This window comes from Mesoplodon densirostris, chromosome 5 (genome assembly GCF_025265405.1).
Source record: "Mesoplodon densirostris isolate mMesDen1 chromosome 5, mMesDen1 primary haplotype, whole genome shotgun sequence".
Lineage (NCBI taxonomy): Eukaryota > Metazoa > Chordata > Mammalia > Artiodactyla > Ziphiidae > Mesoplodon > Mesoplodon densirostris.
The window spans coordinates 69,798,278-69,812,912 of NC_082665.1; the positions used below are offsets into that span (position 1 = coordinate 69,798,278).

Sequence of the window (14,635 nt, forward strand, 5' to 3'; positions counted from 1 at the left end):
ATCTTAGGTGATAGTATATGTCACTTGTTGTTTTTCTCTTGTTAATTCTTTAATCCTTAAAACCATTTTGTTTTTTCTGTTTTCTTCTTTTTGCTTTTTTTTTTCTGTTTCGTATTGGGGCCGGTATTTTAGTTTTTTATGCAAATTCTGAATCATATAATGGCTTTCCCCTGTATACACACACTAATTTGCCTTTCTAGACAAACTTTCATTTAATGCTTTTTAGAAATGGGAATTGTTTAGTTTTCCTTGTGGTGTAGAAAACACTAGTAGGTTATTTGAAGATTTTTCTGGAATTTAAATAGGAATAGTACAGACTGTAGTTACGGTACATTGAGCATAGTTAGGATTTTTTTTTTAACCTTTACCACAGTCAAGATTTTAATAGCTATCTAACCTTCCCCATCTGCCTCTGGATCTTTCTTACAGTGTATCTGGGGTATAAGGATTCAGATCATTTACTGAATGAGTAAAGGCTAAAGGACTAGAGAAGAGAAAAATCTTGAAATCTTGAGGCTGATGATATTTGTGTTTTAACTTGAAATTATATAATTGTGAATAGAATTAGGTTTTCCATTTATTTGCAAAGTCTCATGAGTATGGACCATTATTTTGAGCAATGTTTAACAGTATTTTTGAGAAGTGTTTTTTTAAATTAGATTTAAAAAAATTAAAATTATGTATGCTGGGCTTCCCTGGTGGTGCAGTGGTTGAGAGTCTGCCTGCCGATGCAGGGGACGCGGGTTCATGCCCCGGTCCGGGAAGATCCCACATGCCGCACAGCCGCTGGGCCCGTGAGCCATGGCCGCTGGGCCTGCGCGTCCGGAGCCTGTGCTCAACAACGGGAGAGGCCACAACAGTGAGAGGCCCACGTACTGCAAAAAAAAAAAAAAAAATTATGTATGCTTTAAAATTTAATTTATTGTACCTACTCTCATTGTCTGCTAGTGAATATATTATACTTTAATATTGACACTAAGCTAGAACAGAGCTATAAAAACATCCATTTTTGGGACTTCCCTGGTGGCGCAGTGGTTGTGAGTCCGCCTGCCGATGCAGGGGACGCGGGTTCGTGCCCCGGTCCGGGAGGATCCCACATGCCGCGGGGCGGCTGGGCCACAGAGCCATAGCCGCTGACCCTGCGCGTCCGGAGCCTGTGCTCCGCAATGGGAGAGGCCGCGGCAGTGAGAGACCCACGTACCGCAAAAAAAAAAAAAAAAAACATCCATTTTTGGAAAGTTTCACTTATTCTGCAGCTGGGCCTTTTCTGGCCACTTGTCATTGTAGTAAATCCCCCTTCTTGGCACTTAGGTTAGTTAATTGACTAACTGTGTGCTGCCACAGTGCAGTATAGCACAAGAAATACTGATTTCCAATCTAGCCTGTTATTGGAAGACTGTGAAGAAGCTTTTCTGAAAAACACTGAAGGCAAACCACGATTAATTTATCATCGTTTGGAGGATGGGAAAGTCAGTTCTGACTCTGTCCAGCACCTGATTGATCAAGTTTCTAACCTGAACAAGACCAACAAAGCCAAGGTAAAATTCATAGGTTGTTTTTAAGAACATGCTTGGCAGAGAGAGGTGCTGGCGTGTTTGGGGAGAGGAAGGAAGCCAGTGGGGCTGGAGCAGAGCAAGTGAGGGGACGTGAGTAGGAGCAGCCATGGGGGCCGACGCTGAAGAACCTTGTTTTTTTTACTTAGAGTGAGGTGGGGAGCCGTTGAAGGATTTAACCAAAGAGGAAGAAATGCTATTCTGACAAGACTCTCCTGGGCTGCTGTGTTGAGAATTGACTGTGGTTTGGAGGGAAGGTAGTGGGATAGGGCAGAGGTGGAGAGCTGTTGCCGTCATCCAAGTGAGAGATGCTGGTGGCTTAGACCAGGGTGGTGGTAGAGGATGTGATAAAAAGCAGTAGGATTCTGGATAAATTTTGACAGAGCCAATAGATTTCCTAACAGATTAGTTGTGGACTATGAGAGAAAGAGAGGCATCAACAGCGATATGTGCCTAAAAAGTGTATAATCTGTAAGTGGATAAATCAGAATCTCTACTGTGCTTTTTTCCCAAGCACAGAGTCCTTCTATCTATTATTGACCAACGATTAGTGTAAGGAGGAGCCTTTTCATGGTAGCCTTTCCTGCAAGCATTGGGAAAAGCCAAAAACTGTTGATGAGTAGAAGGATTTGATCATCCCTAGATGCATGGTGGGATATATTTTAGAATAGAGATTACAGGCTTTGCATTACTGCATGCTGAGATAACTTGGTAAATGTTTATAGTTAGTGTTAAGAATACAATCAAAAACAACTCTAGGATTTTGACGGAGTTTCTGTTTCTCTATGCCTAGCCAGAAAATAAGACCAAATATTAATACAGGCATTTTTCTTGAGGCCAGCATAACATAGTGAAGAGTCTAAGACAAGAGTACATTTTTATTACAGTTAATCTCCAGAGCCATTTCATTCTTTGTTTGAATTATTTTAGTACCTAGTTCACTAGGTACCACAACGAAAGATATTAATCTTTATCTTTTTTCTATTCTATAAATATTGCTTTTAAAAATTAGTATACTAGAGGATGAATTTTTTTATATATGAGTCAAATAAGATCTCTCTACTATGATTATAAATTTAAATGTAGGATAAACTTCTTTGCTTTATTGGCATAAAGATGGATTTTGAAGGTTATGTGTATTGAATGGTACAGAAATACATAAGATGAAATTAAAGTAGCTGTTTAACTCGTGTGTGGGTCAGTGTGTAGGCATGCATACATGTGTGTACACATGTGTACGTGTGTATATGTGTATATGTGTGTCTGTGTGTTTACAAAAAAAAAAATGACCTTTATTCAGGACATCAAGAGAAGGGACACTCAGCAGAGTGATTAAAACAATAAAGGCTGGTGTTGGGCTTTTCCCAGCTTTGGAATGTTCATACCCAAAAAGGTGAATTGATTAGCAAGGTATCCACAAGTTCTTACCTGAAGCAGAAGTGTGAGAGTTCAGCCATTGGAATTTTCCTGAAAAAAGACCATTCCTTTCACCGTGGGCCAAGCCCCCCAGCCAAGCAGGGGAGGAACTGAGAGTGACAGTGGGGGTGGGTTGCCTTGTCCTCTGTACCGGCTCCCCGACCTGTCCCCCAAGTGAAGGTCGTGGAGCTGCCCTCAGCCTTGGCACATGGCTCCTCCCCCCACCACTCCTCTGGATCATTCCATAAGTAACCCACAGATTTGCTGAGCACCTACTGTGTGCCAGGCCCCAGCCCACAGGGGAAAGCAGAGGGGGCCCCATTGTCTCCCACGAATGAAAGGTTGGTTCCCTCTGACCACTACAGCCTGGGACCCGAACCCTTCCATGTTTCCTCAGGTTACCCTGGTTACCCTTCCGAAACAAACAGGCAGAAAGCAAGCACTATTCAGGGAGGGTTTTTATATGAACCTACGTGTTCAGGTTATAGGGCAAGAAGAAAAAAACAAAAACTATTTCCCCCAAGGCTGTGAGCTGAAAGGAATCAAGCCAAACTTAGGAATATTTTCCACACTGTCTGCTCCACATGATAAAATTTACTTCTGTTTGCATCCAAGTGCTGGCAGGGACAGAGGCTCCATGGCCTCACTACGCACCATGGGAGCGCAGATGCTGCTACCAAGGCCCCAGCACACACCATCCCACCTATCTGGTTCCTTAACAGGTTCCTGCTGTCACATGTCAAAATGAGCAGGTGTGTGCATCATCCAGACCAAAGTGGACTTTCAGTGGTGACACCAGGTCCTGGACAGAGTTTTGGTATCACCAACTCCAGTCACTTTCTCAGATGGACACATAAGCAAAAAAGAAAGCATACTTTTTGTTTTATTTGCAACATTGTTCACACTAAATCCCTTGTGTGACCTTAGACAAGTTTTTTAACTTGCCTCAGTTTCCTCTTCTATGAAATGGAGGGAATAACAGTGCCTCCCTCCTAGGGTTGTGAGGGTAAATGAGCTAATATACGCAAAGTACTTAGAACAGTTCCTAACATATAAGCACTCTAATAAAAGTGTTTACCGCCCCCTCCTCCTGTTAGTCTTGTTTTTTTCTTGTTGTTAAACTTCTTTTTTTCCCTCCAGATCATTGATCACTCAGGAGATCCTGCAGAAGGAGTCTGTAAAACCTATATTTATGTAGAAAAGATTATTAAACAGGTAAATGTGCATTCCCTGTAAGATTTCTTCTCAAATATCTTAAGAGTGATTTCTATAAAATTGGGTTTTCCAGAGAAAAGCACTTGTTTGTTTTTTTTGAAAACAATACCGGGGTAAAGTGCCCTCTTTTCTGGCAAGAGTCCATCTGGTGGTATTATTGTGTTATTCCCAGTACCATGTATCTGTATCTCTCAGTTGTCTCACAAACGATTTGATGTTTTAATATCCATTAAGTATAAAATGGATTACAAAAGTGGTAGGTAAAAAGGAAGTATATGAGGGATAATGTTCATCCTATTCAACAGAGAGTCTCCTTAGGTTCTGTGTGCACCTTGAGTTTTTGTATATTAGAAAAATCTGTCTTGAATTTTTCTACCACATTATCCCCCTAGCAGTAGAGAGGGGTGAAAACACACCTCTAGGTGTCTGAGATCATGGATCACAGAGGTGTCTCAAACTGAAAGTTTCTATGATGTCTCAGTATTATCTTGAAACTTTATGTGAATTATATATTCTGCTTGATGTTTACCTGTCTTTTTTAATATTAAAAATCATTTAAAATTATGTATCAGCAAAAATTCTAATAATGATAAGAAAAAGAAAAAGAATTCCCTATCTTCAAGTAAAACGGGCACCAGATGTTTAGCTTGTGTTTATCCTTACCTGCTGGCCCCTCCCTCAGGGTACCAGGGACCCTATTTGAGAAGTAAGGGATTAAATTACTTTTTAAAATTAACTTGTGTTACAAGTATGCAGATTTGTTATCACAGAAAAAGTGAGTCCCAAAATAAGATGAATTGAACAGAGTAAATGGCAGTAAGTGAAAATGGACATGTTGACCAACTTTACCATTTGTAGGACAACATATTTTCAGTGATTAATATAAAGACTAGACATTATAGCAGAGATATTTGATATCAAGAAACCCCATCTTAGTAATTAAATGCTTGTAAAAATGTAAAGCAGCATATTTCTTAGGCATTAGCACGGTCTTTAAAATTGTTCACCAGCCAGGTATAACCAAAGATATTGTGTAACATTTTTCAGAAACCAGATTCCCTCTAACTTTATTTTTAATGAATGAGAGTGATGTTTGTTTTTATTATTTTAATATTTCTTTACTTCTTTTCTTTATTTTTAAACTATTGCTTATTTTTATAGTTATAAATTGATCCCTGGAGGTACCATACAAAGGCCATAGGTTTGGGCTTGCCCTCCGAGGTAGGTGAGGGCCACCTTAGGCCTGTGTGCTGACAGTACTGTACAAGGTCTTTACTTCCGTTGTTTGCTTCTGTGTGCTTGCTCTTGGTGTTCAGGACATCCTGGGCTTTGAAAATACAGACCTGGAAGCTAAGGATTTGGGCAGTGAAGATTCTATTCCAGAAGAAGATGATTTTGGTGATGTTCTGTGGGACATACATGATGAACAAGAGCAAATGGAAGCTTTTCAGCAGGCTTCAAATTCAGCCCATGAGTTGGGATTCGAGAAAGTAAGCATTTGGAGTATTGTTCCAACAAAGATCAGTTGCTGCTTAAAGGCTGTATCATAACTGTGGTTTCACCTAATTATAGTCAAGGTTAAGGATTGTGTTAGTATCTGCCCTCATGGCTTAATTATCCATGTTGAGACATGTGCTTAGGTTTGTATCATATGAAAGATGTGTGAGATTCAAATATACTTACGAATATCAACCATGTTTAGTTACAGATTAGGATTTATCAACTACATGTTTATTATGCTACCATCTGCAATTCACCAGACCAAGTTTAGGATAACTAGGAAACTTGATAAAAATAGTAAGGCTCTCTATTGTTCCAATTCTTGGAGGAATCAAAATATCAAACATTCAGAAAACAAAGCAGAGTAGTTAATGCAGTAGGCAGGTCAGTCCTTCAGCATGCTTAAATATCTAAGCAAATAAACAAAACTAGAAGTGCACAAAGAATCTGCATTCAAGTTCAAAAATACTTAATAATATTTAAAAATTAATATAAGAACTAATATCTTAAAGAATATTACAGTAGTTGTCACTAACAGCTGTATTTTTATAGGATTTTTAATGACTTTCATAATTTAGACTGTCAGTGTTTATGTCCTGGTTCCACCATTTCCTCACTATGGATTTTGATCAAGTTACTTAGCTCTAAACTTTGACTTTCTTGTCTGTAAAATGAGGATAACTAATAACACCTATCTCACACGGTTGTTTGGGGGACTAAATCAGGTCATGCACATAAAGCACTTGGCACGGTACCTGGCATATGGTAAATGTTAAATTGTTGTCATTTTATAAGACAGGCATTGCTATCACTATTTTATTATATAAATGAAGAACCTAAGGTCCAGATTATAGTTTGCCTAAGAGCATACAGGGTGTAGATTGCAGATGTGAGATTTTAACCTAGGTCTTCTGGCTCCAAATCCTATGCTTTCTTCTATGGCAAGGGGTCTTAATGTGGGAAACATGGGTCTATAAATGGGCTTTAGTTGGGACCATGAACTAAATTGTTAGGATTTACAAGGTCGTAAATCAATTAAGCCCTTTTCTTCTTGAGAAGTATCATTTCTATGAGAAATATTTGAATTCCTGCAGAATATGATATGACAAACAGAAAAATTGATTGAAAAACTATACCAAGTCATTATTTATTGTAGTTGCTGGAAATTTCTTTTACCCTAAAGCTCACATAAACTACTTATTTATTACACATTCTTTTGATTCCTCATCAGCTATCATTTAGACCACTGGTACACTTAATAAACATCCTAACCCCCAAGATGACTTTGGAAACTCCTTTATAACGACTGAGATATTTCAGTTTTCTGAGCATGTCCTTTTCAGCTCTGAATGAGGTTTTCCTATCTGGGGAAAGCCTAGGAAATAGGAGTTCTCGGACTTTGCATGGAACACATGCAGTTTCAGAAAGATCTCAGGTGGCCTAGCTTGGTTCTCAGTAGCATGTTGGGAGACTCCAAGGCCCCAGACAAGACCCTCTCTTGTTTCTCTGGAAACTGAGATGGTCTCCAGGACAGGTGTTCTTCTGACCAGGAGATGTACGATGCCTGCTGGTGCCCTCAAGGCCACCTGTGGTACTTTCCATGGTTCAGGAACTTGGGGTAATGCAGTAGTCTCCCTGCAGCATTCTGCAGGACATCTGAATGGAGCAAAGCCCCATGGGGATCTGAAAGGTTGCCCCTCATCCATTAATACTATGGTAGGAGAAATTGGGGCCCATTCTTAGTTTACTACTTTGGACATATTTGACCAGCCATAAAAATAAGCAATTATGAGGGTGCTATTGATTAAAAGTAGATTTCATTTTTTCATGTGGCTTTTCTCCACTGATTTCAGAGGATAATCAGAAATTGACTCTATTTAGTATTCTAAGAGGCATGCTCTTCACAATTCAAATTCATTTTTATTTCTAGTATTACCAACGCCTTAATGATCTAGTGGCAGCACCAGCACCAATTCCACCCCTTCTTGTATCTGGAGGACCAGGCTCTGGAAAGTCCCTTCTTTTATCAAAGTGGTATGATTGAGTGCAATTAAATTGTTATCGTTGTCATCATTTGAATTACTGAATTTGTTCAACAATATGAATTATTGAATGTCTACCTTGCTTCAGGGCCTGTGCTGAACATTAAAAAAGCAAAAGGAGTAATATAACAGACTCATGCCCTGAGATATATACAATTTGAAAGTTAGAGAGAAGATACAGAATGAGAAAGGAATAGGAAATGTGAGCATTTGTGATTGTTTACATAAATTATGTAGGTCAGAGCTAAGGGAGTGGTCACTGTGGCATGGAGTTAGGTGAATTATAGAGGCATGTACCTTTATTTTCAATTACTGGCTTCATCTTAAAAGTTTCATTGGGATTTTAAATATTTGAAACAAGACAAAGACTGACTAGAGTAGAATAAATCATAAAGAATATCAAAATAAAGGATAATCTTTACTATGAATGCAAACTAGTTCTTCAAATTATGGACTAAGGTTCATATAAGCTAATAAACTCTTAGTTTTATTTTAGTTCATCATATTATTGAAAAACAAGTGGTAAGACCATTTCCTTTCACTCATAGTTATTATTTACATTGAGGAGTTAGTGTATGTTGTTTCCTTTTTATTGCCCTTTTTATTCAGAGTTATATTTGGAAATACTATTTTTGTACTTAACAAAGAAACTTCCTTTTTCCTTTAATAACATACTTGTAATTAAAGGTTAATGCTCATTTTACTAATACTTTAACCTCAAATGTATAGTGTTTTGGTTTACGTTAGTAACACCAATTTGTAATTAAAATGAAGCTATAATTTTTAATGGTTTATTTAAAAGAATCTAAAAGTGGTGTAAAAATGGAAATTTCCCATATTAATTCAAAATTGACTGACCATGTAATTACTAACAGGTAGCATTTGATGCTTAATGCATTGTGAATTCTTTTTTTGTTGACCGTAAAGGAGCTTCATCAGTCTTATAAAAGGTCTTTTTCTTTCAGGATCCAGTTACAACAGAAGAATTCCCCTAACACACTAATTCTTTCTCATTTTGTGGGGAGGCCCATGTCAACCAGCTCAGAGTCTTCCTTGATTATTAAACGACTGACTCTAAAGGTAGAAAAATACACTGTCTTTTGGAGTTATCAGAATTTTTATTTAGATTCAGAAGTTGTCAGGCCTGAGTACCTGATGATAAACCAATTTTCAGTATTACACATTTGTTATGGTTTTGCATAAGGTTAAAAATTATACTCAATGCAGTTGGGTCCTTTTGGTGACAATTTTGGTTTAAAATGCAGACAGAAATATTTCTTACCAGGTGTGATACAGTGTAGCTACTTTAATTTGCGTGTGTTCTCACCTTGTAGTTGATGCAGCATTCTTGGTCAGTATCTGCTCTGACATTGGATCCTGCTAAGCTTCTGGAAGAATTTCCACATTGGCTGGAAAAACTCTCTGCCCGTCATCAAGGCAGCATCATCATCATTATTGATTCTATAGATCAAATTCAGGTATGTTTTCACTTTTTAACCTATTGATATACTCAGAAAGAGACAAAAATAGTAGTAGTGACTATAGCAAACATTTAAATCATATGTTTGTGAGAAGAAAATGTTGATGTTGTTTCTTTTATTTCTGCTTAATTTCTAGAGAGGAAGCATGTGGATAAATATATATATATATATATATATATATGCCAGTAGATGCTACTATCTTATTGGGAAGGACCAACTGTATTTTCACAACTAGCAAATATTGTTCATTTTGACATGGTTTTAGGGCCTTGACATTTCCTTACATGCCCAGAATTCAGATCAGTGATAGTAGTGTTTTGCCACTTGTTCTTCTAATATTCTGAGATAAATCATCCAAAAAATAAGCTTTTATCCTTAATAATAATGAGAAATTTAATGAGAATTTCATTTTACTTGGGGAGCTGTTATTGGGTTGCTTTTGAAATATTTTGAATTAATAGATGGAATTTTGTTTTTATATTTTTAAGCAAGTTGAAAAGCACATGAAATGGCTGATAGATCCACTGCCAGTGAATGTAAGAGTAATTGTTTCTGTGAACGTGGAAACATGCCCTCCAGCATGGAGGTAAGTGCTAAATTTAATTCTTTCAGATTACATGAAACTTTTAAAGTATAAACAAAGAAAGGTTTTTGATATGTCATATTTTTCATATGATGTCAGTGAGGATGGGGAGAAGTGGACTAATTCAAGAAAAGGATGCAATCTATAGGATTTGGTGGGAGGTTAGATCAGAGATGTGAGAAAGAAAGCTAGGATAGCTCCCAGGTTTCTGGCTTGAGAAATTAAGTAAACTGTGGTTCCATGAACTGAGATGGGAAACACAAAGGATGGGCAGGTTTGTGGAGCAAAGGTCATGACTTTTGTCTTTGGACATGGTTTGTTTGAGTTGCCGATTGTAGCTCCAATTGGTGGTGTCTAGTAGGCAGTTAAATTTATGGGTGAGGAAAATGGGGAAGGCTGGGCTAGGAAAAATAGACCAGAGACCTGTGGTCCTGAAATGCAAGCTCACCTTAACAGTCCTCAAAAAGGGATGCAGTGGTTGAGTTCTGTAAGGCAGTGTTTCTTGACCTATTTTTGCCTCCCCACCCTAGGAGCCCTTTAGTGATTTTCTTCCTAATCACCTGCCAAGAAGTGTTAATACCATACATACATCATATATCGATTCATGAATATAAACAGATATGTGTGTATATTTGTGCTTTATGCATAAAGAGAGTAAGATTTCCCCTCCCCAACAAACAATTTTCACCACCCCATTGAGAATGGATGTTGTAGGGTGTAAATTCTAATTGGATTACAAGTAACTTGTGGACGAAGACTGTCTGACACTATTCCTCACAGGCACTAATACCTGTGTTGTTTTACTGATGGTATAGAACATAGAACTGGAAATGTTATACACTTCGTGTATAAGCTGTTTATAACAGTGTTTGTTGTGATTAATTGCTAAAAAATGAAATACTATTAATATGATTAACAGAGATTAATTTTATTTTATGAAGGCAGTATAAAAATTTAATTCTTGTAATGGACTTTGACTTGTCTTGTGGGTAGATTACAGCTTTGTTGTATTATTAAAAGAGAATTTCATTTTTCTTTTCTTTAAATAAAAGGTTGTGGCCTACACTTCATCTTGACCCTTTAAATCCGAAAGATGCAAAATCTATTATAATCGCAGAATGCCACTCTGTAGACATTAAACTGAGTAAAGAGCAGGTAAGTATTTTTAATTTTGCTGCTTTCTATTACTCTCTATAGCTTTCCTTATAAAAATACCTTATATGAGACTTAAAATTCAATATAGTACTCTATATGGTTCTAAGGAAAATTGGAACTTAGTAATAATTACTTTCTTAAATGCATTTACTCTTAAACTAATAACAGATATAGAAGAAGCAATAAAAAAGACTTTGGTCTTAAGGTTTACTATATTATATTAAGCAGTATTTTAAAAGCAAAAAAAGCATTTGCATGTTGACAGCATCTGTGGTCCAGTACCACAAGGCAGTGATGCCGCTGATGAGGTGGCAGGAACCGTGTTATTTCTGCAGGGATATTTGTTGATGGCTTGGTTGTAAAGACCACTTAATTCCAGGGTGGTTTTGTGTTTCTGTTTTGTTTTTTGGTAAACTGGTGCAGGAGAAGAAGCTAGAACGACACTGTCGTTCTGCTACAACCTGCAATGCCCTTTATGTCACTCTTTTCGGCAAAATGATTGCATGGTAAGTGGTGGTTATTTTATGTCATCTTCAGCATGTTTGTGTTTGCTGCAGAATGCTTCTTCACTGTGTGAAACTGAAAACTGATCATTATGACAATCTTGGGCCACTAAGATTTTGTTTATTCTAACAGTGATACTAACTACCGTGAGAATGTGACCTATGACTGAAGATTGCTGCTAGTCCTTGAATATCAGAACTTGTTGGGTATATCTGTCTGGTTTTCATCACAATAACCTTCTCCTGACTGGAGGTTGCAAAAGAAGGCCATCTTTGACCTCAATTTGGGGCCCACCCAGGAGTGCTCATTGTCGCCTCCTTGAGGCCTCTAGCTTTGAGAAAGTGAGGAGACAACTAAGGCATAAAAATGTTATTTCAGGTGTCTTTCACTATCAGTAGGTAGGTATGTAGGTAGGAAGTTTTAATTGTCTCTGTTCCCACATCCTGATAAACCTTTCATCTTACAATTGGTGTTCTATTTTAGAAATCCATTCATAATTTGCCTTTAGATAAGCAGTAGAGAGTTTTACTACTTTTACTTCTTCAGTACAGCCTCACCTGCTTTGTCTGTTCGCAACCAGAGGTAAAAAAGATCAACACTTGTTTTGGTATTCATCACAGTAGGTTGTAATCCTAGCACAACTCATATTCTAGACACTAAATCTAGTACTCTTGTCTCCTAATTCCACATTCTCACCTGAAGCACCAAATTTGAAATGAAAAAAATCCTCTGAAACTTTGAATTATCCATGATATTTGATATTTTCGCTGTCCCCAGAGTTGTGGCGGTACATCTGTGAACATCAGTGGCTTGCATAAGTACAGTTCAAGAGTCATGCATTTCATAATAGTTATTGAAATTATCTCTTTTAAGAGGGACTGTGGAACCATTTTTTTTGTTTTTTCCCTGTTCTTTGCATATCTATGTATTTAAAAAAGAAACTACCGGTAAATATTGTGTAATATTTTAAAACAAACCCCATTTACTGATTTTCTTTAGCCTGATGTTTTCCAAATTCTGGTTCTATTTTTTAAAATTTAATTTGCATGGCTAACTAATAATACTTATTTATAATTATTTTCCTGCTTCCTGTATGTAGGCGGCATGCCTCTAGGTGATAAGAACCATGTCTTACTCATTTTTATGTTTCATAATGTATAGTAGTTACTTGACACATAGTTAAGTCCCAGCATATGTTTATTGAATTGAATTAAATGGTAATACATTAAAATAACTGTGATGACTCTAGCAGCCCCATAAAACTAATGTTTTCCTGTGTCATGTTTTATTTAATTCCTGTTGTTATCAGTTAAACAGTACAAAACATAGAGGTAAAATAGAGCACTGTTTTTATTTACCCCAAATTTTTCACAGATGTTGGCAGACTGTAAGAAATTAAATCTGTTCTCAATTCCAACAGTGCTGGGAGAGCAAGCAATTTAGATAAAATCCTTCTTCAGTGTTTCCAGTGTCAAGATACTGTTTCATTATATAGACTTGTTCTTCGATCTATCCAGGAGTCCATGACAAATGATATGGATAAAGAACTAATGAAACAGGTAAAGTGTAATAAACTTATAAAGGGAAGATTATTTTGCCTTGTTTGTATTTGTGTGTGAATTGAAGTAAACAATAAATCCTTGTAATGCTAAATATGTTTTGAGAATATACTATACCCACTACCATAGTGTGCTGTGGCCAGAAGTGATATCTCAGGGAATTTGCATTTTCCTGATTATCATGGAGATTTTTCATCTTTTCATGCTTCTTGGTTATTCTTGTTTCCTCTTAGGTGAATTGCTTGTTCAGTTCCTTTACCCATTTTTCAATGGCGTTGACTTTTTCTTGTTGATCTGTTAGGAGTTTTTAAATGTTCTACATATTGAATACAAATCCTTTGTTATAGAGTTTGCAAATCAGTGTCTTTTTCCTGTTTTTGTCTTTTAACTTTATGGTGTCATTATACAAAGTTTTATTTTAATGAAGTCAGATTTATCAACAGTTTCTTTCATGGCTTATGCCTGTTGTATCTTATTTTTTTTAATCCTTTGCTATCATAGAAGTATTCTTATATTTTTTTCCCTTCAAAATATTTTATAATTTTGTTCTTCATGTGTGAGTCCTTAACTCATATGGTATATTTTTATTTATTGTGTGAGGAAGGAATCTACTTCTTTTTTTTTTTTTGGCTACGCGATTTGCGGGATCTTAATTCCCCGACCAGGGATTGAACCTGGGCCATGGCAGGGAATTCTTTTAAAATACAGCTAGTTAATTGTTCATTTCACTTAATACATCTTTTCTACTGATTTGGAATGCCATCTGTCAAGTATCAAGCTCATATATAAACAAGAGTCTTTTTCTAGGCTGTTCTGTTCCAATTTACTATTCCTTGTCAATACCACTGTCTTAACTATTAGAACTTTAAAGTAAGCTTTGATATTTGGTTAGGCAAACCCCCTCTTAATATTTTCCACAGTTGTCTTGGCTCATTTCCCACATGTATTTTTAGAATTGGCTCAGCAAGTGCTATGGAAACTCAATATGCAATTTTAATTGTAGTTGCATTGGATTTAGAGGCTAAGTTGGGGGAAATTATCATGTAAGTCTTCTCCTTCATGGAAAGCCAAATAGCTCTCCATTTATTTAGTCATCTTCTTGAATGATGATTATCAATAACATTTTATCTTCTTCCCCATAAAAGTCTTAAACATCTTTTGTTAAAATTTGTTTCTAAGGGCTCTATAGTTAAAATAACATTTTAAAATTGTTTGTTTCTGGTTATTCAATTTAATTTTTGGAAATTTACTAGCAACCTTGCAGAACTCTTATAGTTTTAACCTGGATCCATTTTTATGTCAATTTCTCAGGTTGGGGGTTCCCCTGGGTTTGACTTTTCATTCTGCCTCTAAGCCCACAGTCTTCTGTCTGTTGGCTGTTTCCCTCAGGCACTCCGTCACTAAGGGGACAGCCTTTGAAAGGTCCCTGTGTTGGCAAGCATTCTATCATAGTTCCAGCTCCTTGCTTCACAGAGCTTAAAGGCTCCCCTTCCATCCCGACTGTGGGTGTGAAAACCCAAGCTAAGTTACGGGAGTGCTGCTTATCCTCTCTCCCCACTTCACCCAGGGACAGCAGCTCCAGCACTTAGCCCTCTAACTTTCAGTTTCCTATTTATTTGGGATACTT

General features: G+C 37.0%; 1 protein-coding gene across 3 annotated transcripts in view; it reads left to right on the plus strand.

Annotated features, from left to right (window-relative positions):
- The window catches only part of NPHP3 (nephrocystin 3), a 44,170-nt gene that overhangs the window by 9,635 nt on the left and 19,900 nt on the right, over positions 1–14,635 (plus strand). For all 3 annotated transcript variants that reach the window (XM_060099014.1, XM_060099015.1, XM_060099016.1), the window contains exons 7-16: positions 1,382–1,538; positions 4,110–4,184; positions 5,501–5,674; positions 7,615–7,718; positions 8,692–8,806; positions 9,061–9,204; positions 9,696–9,793; positions 10,843–10,945; positions 11,369–11,451; positions 12,870–13,008. In XM_060099014.1, coding sequence (XP_059954997.1) covers positions 1,382–1,538; positions 4,110–4,184; positions 5,501–5,674; positions 7,615–7,718; positions 8,692–8,806; positions 9,061–9,204; positions 9,696–9,793; positions 10,843–10,945; positions 11,369–11,451; positions 12,870–13,008 — 1,192 coding nt within the window. The remainder of the gene's footprint in view (positions 1–1,381; positions 1,539–4,109; positions 4,185–5,500; positions 5,675–7,614; positions 7,719–8,691; positions 8,807–9,060; positions 9,205–9,695; positions 9,794–10,842; positions 10,946–11,368; positions 11,452–12,869; positions 13,009–14,635) is intronic.